The 8,586-nt window shown below is 43.7% G+C and overlaps 1 protein-coding gene across 3 annotated transcripts; it reads left to right on the plus strand.

Annotated features, from left to right (window-relative positions):
* The first annotated feature begins 821 nt into the window (after positions 1 to 821).
* On the plus strand, positions 822 to 4,237 carry LOC120909988 (zinc finger protein 850-like). 3 transcript variants are annotated; one of them, XM_040321804.1, is made up of 2 exons: positions 822 to 2,757; positions 2,842 to 4,237. In XM_040321804.1, the coding sequence occupies exons 1-2, from the start codon at positions 822 to 824 to the stop codon at positions 3,204 to 3,206; spliced, it is 2,301 nt and encodes a 766-aa protein (XP_040177738.1). In that variant the 3' UTR covers positions 3,207 to 4,237. The 3 variants fall into 3 exon arrangements, with proteins under 3 accessions (XP_040177738.1, XP_040177739.1, XP_040177737.1); XM_040321805.1 differs by having other exon boundaries at positions 822 to 2,589; XM_040321803.1 differs by having other exon boundaries at positions 822 to 4,237.
* Positions 4,238 to 8,586: the final 4,349 nt, after the last annotated feature.

Raw genomic sequence — 8,586 nt, forward strand, 5'->3', positions numbered from 1 at the left:
CGGCGAACAGTCAAACACGAAGCTCATCCTCATTCTTCACCATAACCTTGTCATCAATACATAAATACTATTGCTTAGTATGATTTGGGTGTTTTGTATCATTGGTCTGGTTTGTATTTGTAGTTCTCTGTTATAATTGCACCCAATCCAATGCCAGATCTCTGGGAACGTTTTGAAAGCTACACACAGATCTATGACTTCTGAATACAAGATGTATGAGAACAGATATGACTTCTATTAAATATTGCTTTCCAGCAGATGGACGGTGTTTCGGGAATATAAATACATCGGAGGGACATCTTATTATATCTCCAGATTGTAAGGCAGAAGATACCGACATTCCACAATATTCTCCCAAAGTCACCTCTGATTGCTTGGTTAGATCATCAGATCCTTCTAATCCTGAGGAACCTTCTGATAAATCCCAAACTATGACTTCAGATGTCCATCAATCACATACTATGACATCAGATGTCCATCTAAGATCAATAGATCCTTCTAATCCTGAGGAACCTTCTGAGGAATCCCATACTATGACCTCAGATGTCCATCTAAGATCAATAGATCCTTCTAATCCTGAGGAACCTTCTGAGGAATCCCATACTATGACCTCAGATGTCCATCTAAGATCAATGGATCCTTCCAATCCTGAGGAACCTTCTGAGGAATCCCATACTTTGACATCAGATGTCCATCTAAGATCAATGGATCCTTCTAATCCTGAGGAACCTTCTGATAAATCCCATACTATGACATCAGATGTCCATCTAAGATCAATAGATCCTTCTAATCCTGAGGAACCTTCTGAGGAATCCCATACTATGACATCAGATGTCCATCTAAGATCAATGGATCCTTCTAATCCTGAGGAACCTTCTGATAAATCCCATACTATGACTTCAGATGTCCATCCAAGTTCTCACAGTGCTGAGAGATCACCAGATCCATCCAATCCCCAGACATCTTCTTCAAGCCATAAGAAGGTTCACACAGGAGAGCGTTCATTGTCATGTTCAGAGTGCGGGAAATCTTTCACTAAAAACAAAAACCTTCGTAGGCACCAGAAAATTCACACGGCTGAGCGTCCCTTCCATTGTTCCGAGTGCGGGAAATCTTTCATTACAAAAACATTACTTTTTAAACACCATAACGTTCACACGGGTGAGTTTTCTTATTCCTGCTCAGAGTGCGGGAAATCTTTCGCTTACAAACAACACCTTGTTACACACCAGAAAAGTCACATTGGTGGGTTTCTTCATGCATGTTCAGAGTGTGGGAAATGTTTTCTTGATAAAAGACGACTTATTGTACACCAGAGAATTCACACAGGCGAGCGTCCTTTTTCATGTTCAGAGTGCGGGAAATCTTTTTTTCGAAAAGATGTACTTGTTAACCACCAGAGAATTCACACAGGTGAGCGCCCTTATTTGTGTTCAGAGTGCGGGAAATCTTTCTCTCGGGCATCACACCTTGTACAACACAAGCGCGTCCACACAGGTGGGCATCTTAAATCATGTGCAGAGTGCGGGAAAAATTTCTCTCACAAAGCTCAGCTTACGGAACACCAGAGAACTCACATAGGTGAGCGTCCTTATTCATGTTCAGAGTGCGGGAAACGTTTTTCTCACAAAAAAGGCCTCATTGAACACCAGAGAATTCACACAGGTGAGCGCCCTTATTTGTGTTCAGAGTGCGGGAAATCTTTCACTCAGGCAGCACAGCTTGTACGACACAAGCGCGTCCACACAGGTGTGCATCTTAATTCATGTTCAGAGTGTGGGAAATGTTTTCGTGATAAAGGACAACTTATTGTACACCAGAGAATTCACACAGGTGAGCGTCCTTATTCATGTTCAGAGTGTGGGAAATGTTTTCGTGATAAAGGACAACTTATTGTACACCAGAGAAGTCACACGGGTGAGCATCCTTTTTCATGTTCAGAGTGCGGGAAAGGTTTTAGTGATAAAGGACAACTTATTGTACACCAGAGAAGTCACACGGGTGAGCGTCCTTTTTCATGTTCAGAGTGCGGGAAATCTTTTTTTCAAAAACAAGTACTTGTTGAACACCAGAGAATTCACACAGGAGAGCGTCCATTTTCATGTTCAGAGTGCGGGAAAAGTTTTCGTGATAAAGGAAGACTTATTGTACACCAGAGAATTCACACAGGAGAGCGTCCATTTTCATGTTCAGAGTGCGGGAAAAGGTTTAGTGACAAAGGACAACTTGCTGTACACCAGAGAGATCACACAGGTGAGCATCCATTTTCATGTGCAGAGTGCGGGAAAAATTTCTCTCACAAAGCTCAGTTTACTGAACACCAGAGAACTCACACAGGTGAGCGTCCTTATTCATGTTCAGAGTGCGGGAAAAGTTTCTCCCACAAAAAAAGCCTTGTTGGACACCAGAGAATTCACACAGGTGAGATCCCTTTTTCGTGTTCAGAGTGCGGGAAATCTTTCACCAGACAAGGAACACTTTTGAGACACCAGAGAATTCACACAGGTGAGCGTCCTTATTCGTGTTCAGAGTGCGGGAAATCTTTCACCAGACAAGCAACACTTTTGTTACACCAGAAACTTCACACAGGTGAGCGTCCTTATTCGTGTTCAGAGTGCGAGAAAAGTTTCATTTACAAAACATCCCTAGTTTTCCATCAGAAAGTTCACACGGATATAGGTCCTCATTCATGCTCAGAGTGCGGGAAATCTTTCACCACAAAAGGAGCACTTTTTACACACCAGAAACTTCACACAGGTGAGCGCCCTTATTCATGTACAGAGTGCGGGAAATCTTTCACTGGGAAAGGACACCTTGATCGACACAATAGAGTTCACACAGGAGAGCGCCCTTATTCATGTACAGAGTGCGGGAAATCTTTCACTGGGAAAGGAGACCTTAATCATCACAATAGAGTTCACACAGGAGAGCGCCCTTATTCATGTACAGAGTGCGGGAAATCTTTCACTAGGAAAGGAAACCTTGATCAACACAATAGAGTTCACACAGGAGAGCGCCCTTATTCATGTTCAGAGTGCGGGAAATCTTTCACCACAAAAGGAGCACTTTTTACACACCAGAAACTTCACACAGGAGAGCGCCCTTATTCATGTACAGAGTGCGGGAAATCTTTCACTGGAAAAGAACACCTTGTTAAACACCAGAGAGTTCACACGGGTGAACGTCCTTCTTCATCTTTACAGTGAGGGAAACCTTTCAATGCAAAGAATGACCTTCGTAGATGTCATAGAATTCACACTAGTGAACGTCCTCATTTATGTTCAGCGTGTGGAAAATGTTTCAATTGCAAAACAATCAACTTGTTGAACACCAGAAAAACTTCATACTACTGAGCGTCCTTTCCCTTGTTGAGAGAGTGCGGCAAATGTTTCCTTCAAAGAGAAAAACTTATTACACACCAGAGAATACACACGGGTGAACACCCTTATTTATGTTCAATGTGTGGGAAATGTTTAATTAGGAAAGAACATCTCCTTATACAACAGAAAATTCTTACAGGTGAGTGCGGGAAATTTTTCACTTTTTGAATATCCGAGAATCTACACGGTGGGCGTCCTTATCCATGTTTACATTGCGGCAAATCCTTCATTCGTAAAAGAGACCTTGTTATACACCAGAGAACTCACACAGGGGAGGGTCTTTATTCATGTTCAGAGTGCGGGAAATCTGTGAGAAACCAAAAAAAGCCCACAGATGAGCACCCTTACTCATGTTCAGGGTGCGGTAAATGTTTCATTCACAAAAAAGACCTTGCTGGACACCAGAAAATTCATACAGGTGAATACTCTGATGATGGGACATAACAAGGGAATACATGTTACCCCCACGAGCCTCAGATTCTCCTAGGGAGGGGGTCAGATAGAGACAAGGGGTGTATAATGCTCATCACAGTACATCGGGGGGTATATGAAAAATATTTGCGTTTTTAGGGGTGTGGTTTGACAGATATATAGACATAAAGAATAAATGAAAGAAACGTGGTTCTCGTATAAAACAGTACTGAGTAAGTCCAATATTTACACCGACAGTCCATGAGAATTGGCCACCGGTGGTCAATGGGGAAACAGCACACTTATAGAAAATTACAAAGATTATTGGTTTCATAAACACATTGAGAGGAGCCGGCAGGAGAAGCTACTGCAAAAAGATGGAAAAGTTGCCTGAAAATGTAGTGTGGATGGTGGAGGAGAGATGACGGTGAATGTAGTGTGGATGGTGGAGGAGAGCTGTCGGAGAATGTAGTGTGGATGGTGGAGGAGAGCTGTCGGAGAATGTAGTGTGGATGGTGGAGGAGATCTGTCGGAGAATGTAGTGTGGATGGTGGGAGGAGATCTGTCGGAGAATGTAGTGTGGATGGTGGAGGAGATCTGTCTGAGAATGTAGTGTGGATGGTGGAGGAGAGCTGTCGGAGAATGTAGTGTGGATGGTGGGAGGAGATCTGTCGGAGAATGTAGTGTGGATGGTGGGAGGAGATCTGTCGGAGAATGTAGTGTGGATGGTGGAGGAGATCTGTCGGAGAATGTAGTGTGGATGGTGGGAGGAGATCTGTCGGAGAATGTAGTGTGGATGGTGGAGGAGATCTGTCTGAGAATGTAGTGTGGATGGTGGAGGAGAGCTGTCGGAGAATGTAGTGTGGATGGTGGAGGAGAGCTGTCGGAGAATGTAGTGTGGATGGTGGGAGGAGATCTGTCGGAGAATGTAGTGTGGATGGGGGAGGAGAGCTGTGGAGAATGTAGTGTGGATGGTGGAGGAGATCTGTCGGAGAATGTAGTGTGGATGGTGGAGGAGATCTGTCGGAGAATGTAGTGTGGATGGGGGAGGAGAGCTGTCGGAGAATGTAGTATGGATGGTGGAGGAGATCTGTCGGAGAATGTAGTGTGGATGGGGGAGGAGAGCTGTGGAGAATGTAGTGTGGATGGTGGAGGAGAGATGTCAGAGAATGTAGTGTGGATGGTGGGAGGAGATCTGTCGGAGAATGTAGTGTGGAGAGTGGGAGGAGAGCTGTCGGAGAATTTACGAGTATACCCCTGAGTAGGCCCATGTAAAGGAGGCCATATATTTAATAAACTTAGTAATTGTATATTTTGTGCATCAATTTTCAGTTTGTTTTTCATTCTTTTGTTTCTTCCAGAATTATAAATATTAAAATGTTGTCAAGCTGTTGTTTTTTTCATTTTGTTTCTTTAACTAAAATAAAATCTGTGTGATAATAAAGAAATGGGTTCATTGTTTATTGATAATAATATTATTCTTATAATTCTATGAAAGAGAAAAACAGAAAGTAAAATGGAGGTCAGTTGCCCCGGTAGTTGCAGTTTCACATACTGTACATATTAAGTCCCCAAAACAGTTCTGTACATGTTCTGTACTTGTGGCGCTACCCCCGTAGGGGCTTCTGGTGTTAACTGGTTCTTCTCTTTTAGTACAGATGCCCCAGTCACCCAAGCACCAGTTCATTCACACCAGCTCCAATAAAGCCGTGTACACAGGATCGGATTTCTGATGGAATCAAATCCGATGGATTTTTTAGTCGGATACCCGATGAAGCTGACTTTCATCAGTCTTGCATACACACTATCAGACTAAATTCCGACCGTGCCAAAACGCGGTAACGTAAAACACTACGATGAGCCGAAAAAAAAGTTCAATGCTTCCGAGCATGCGTTGACTTCATTCTGAGCATGCGTAGATTTTTTTCCGATGGAGTTCCACACAGACGATCGGAATTTCCTATCGGTTTTTTATCCATAGGAAAAATTTAAAACATGTTCTATTTTTTTACACCGATGGAAAAAAGACTGATGGGGCCCACACACGATCGGTTTGTCAGATGAAAACAGTCCATCTGTCTTTTTTCATCAGACAAACCGATCATGTGTATACGGCTTTACACAGTCTACGGGATGACTTATTTTAACAGGAGATGGGTTAGGGCATGGGATTCTCGAAAAACGATTAGTACTTCGCAATCAGAGGACAGTCTTCTCCATAAACATCTGTGAGTGTTGGACAGTCCAATGCCTTACAGCTGAGGCAGGATTCTGAGCAGTGCAAGTCCTCACAGCTGGGGGCCTTTAAGCCAAGTCTCTGAGCAGTCTAATGCCTCGTACACACGTTCCGATTATCGTACTACGTATCGTTCGCATTTTGTTGTATAAAACTAATATTAAATACAACTACGAAAAGCACGATTTTTTTCGTACGATTCTGGAAAAAACTTTATGGTGTGCGTAGCTACGTATCTGAAATTATGTCAAATACGTGTGACCCCTGTGTCCATCGGGTTTATTTTCGTGTTTCTGATCATGCGTGGTGTTTGTCTATTGATTTTTAGCGGACGCATACTATGCTGATTAAACGATTGTCGTACGATGGGCTGTCGTCCGAGCAAAGTTTTCATGTTTGTCCCTTCAGATTTTGTTGGACCCATAAGAATAATTCCGCCCATTAATAAGACACAGCTCTGTTTGAGGTTCAAGCAGGAATGACTTTATTAGAAGGAAACAGTCCCTTGTTTATACACTTGAGAATACTGAACAATGACTCGGATCCACCCACAACATCACATAATCGTTACCCAACGAGCCCCCAATACACATTGTTCATAATACATCTCTAAGCAGACAAAATGACTCAGAGACCTGACCTAATTTACATGAGCTAATTAACTACAGCTGATGACTCATACACATGACCTTTACGTTTCCCAGACTGGCTGTCTGCTAACTTACAATACACATTATCATAAATACACCTTCACACAATTACAGAGTCCATTAGCACAAGCCACAATTAGATGCAGAGCAGTCACTCTAGAATGAGTCACTCCTGGGAGATATTGAGGATAAGCATTACAGACCCATTTTAAAGCAATCCAAGACATATTCTGAATGTCCATTATTTTCTGGCTCATACTTTCCAAGAGCTTCTGGTTTCCAGGGACCCTCCCGTTATAACTTCAATCTGGCCAGGATCCCTTTGGTCTGGAACTGCACATATAGTCTGAGTCCCGCTGTTGTACACAAAAAACTCTTGCATTAGAGACAATAGATGTCTTTCTAGACCATCCCAATCTATTTTAGCTTCACTTCAAATAAAGTTTCTCTGCAGTACCAACTCATCCGACAGAAGAGACATAGAAGTATCCGGTGGATGAACAGAAAACACATTTTGTTTTTAGGATACTTCCAGACCATGGACTATTACCTGGGAAGGTATGCTCTGGGTAGCCTGGGACTAGTTAGTTAGAGTGGGACTGTTGTTACAGCTTGGACTGTAATGTTGAAGTGTGTCCAGTAAAGTTGTTAACTGTTCAAACATCTGGTCTGAAGTTACCACAAAGGGGTGCATGGTGGTACGTGGCTAATAGCAAAGAACAGGGCCGGTTATGCACACATAGGGTGAAGGGGAGAACATGCTATTGCTAAGAACAAGTGAAAAGGGAACGATATGGCAGCCAGACAGTGGGAGAACAGAACCGGCAAGGGCAGACCCGGAAGAAGGGGTGAGAAGTAGGGGAAGCCGTCCAGGGCGCAACAATGGGGGGGGGGCACTCCCTCACTACACCAAGCTTTAGATCAGTGGCTAGCAACCAGTGGACCACAACTTCATGTCTAATCTGAGAGCTACTGTCTCTGTGCTCCAACATGCCCACTGTTGAATCCACCGACCACAGCATTGTGGCTGAGGAAGGTGAAAGGTATCAGAAGGATGGAGGACTTGATATTGACGGCGACGGACAGACAGGAGGTATATAAAAAGACATGGACCCTCTGGAATCTGTTTATTAACTCCGAAGAGGGCCAATCCCTCCTAGGGCCATAAAGCACTGATATGAATTTAGGCTACGGGACGCAGTGGATATGTGGTGTAGACGGCATTAGTATATACAGTATATACAGGCGCCATCTTCGAACCTCTCCCCCTCTTTCCCTTCCCCCTCTCCAAATCCGTTTTAGCTTTAATAATTTTTGTTTTTTTGTTATTTGTTTTTAGTTAAAGTACAAGGAATGAAGCAGGGGTGTTTTGTTATATAATGTAGCACTACCCCCGCAGGAGCTGCAGGTTATATTTTGGGTGGCATGTTGCCTCTATTCTCGCTGTCCAGGGTGAAAGAGTCCGAAGAATTTCAATGTCCACACAATGCACCTCTTTTCTCTTGGATTTATTTGGGAGAACTTTAGTAGAAAAAAAAAGAGGAGTGAGGGATGGAAGGGTAGGTAGGTTCAGGTGCACAGTCACAAGAAGGAAAACAGTTCTCGTCGCCACTCTAGCCAGAGTGGGTATTGCTCACCCGGATAGGTCACTCTCACTGGCCTAGCAGCCGGGATGGCACACGAAACAATGTACAGTCTCTGCCACAGACCTTCCTTTCTTGACCCGGAATCCTCTGCCACAGGATTCAGCACCCGGATCTCTTTAGGTTTTCCCCTCGGTGTACGATGCGTCCTTCGATGAATCTTCCAGGGCCTTCTCCTAAGGTACCAGCCTCTTGCATAGTCCTTACCGGGATACCTCCTCCCCTTGTTAGCCTTCATCAAGTGGCTTCCTCCCGCAGGACGGCCA

Source organism: Rana temporaria, chromosome 8, assembly GCF_905171775.1.
Source record: "Rana temporaria chromosome 8, aRanTem1.1, whole genome shotgun sequence".
Classification (NCBI taxonomy): domain Eukaryota; kingdom Metazoa; phylum Chordata; class Amphibia; order Anura; family Ranidae; genus Rana; species Rana temporaria.

What these genes read in the sequence shown, in the direction of transcription:
- LOC120909988 (XM_040321803.1), top strand. Translation starts at nt 822, where the DNA reads ATGACATCAGATGTCCATCTAAGATCAATGGATCCTTCTAATCCTGAG.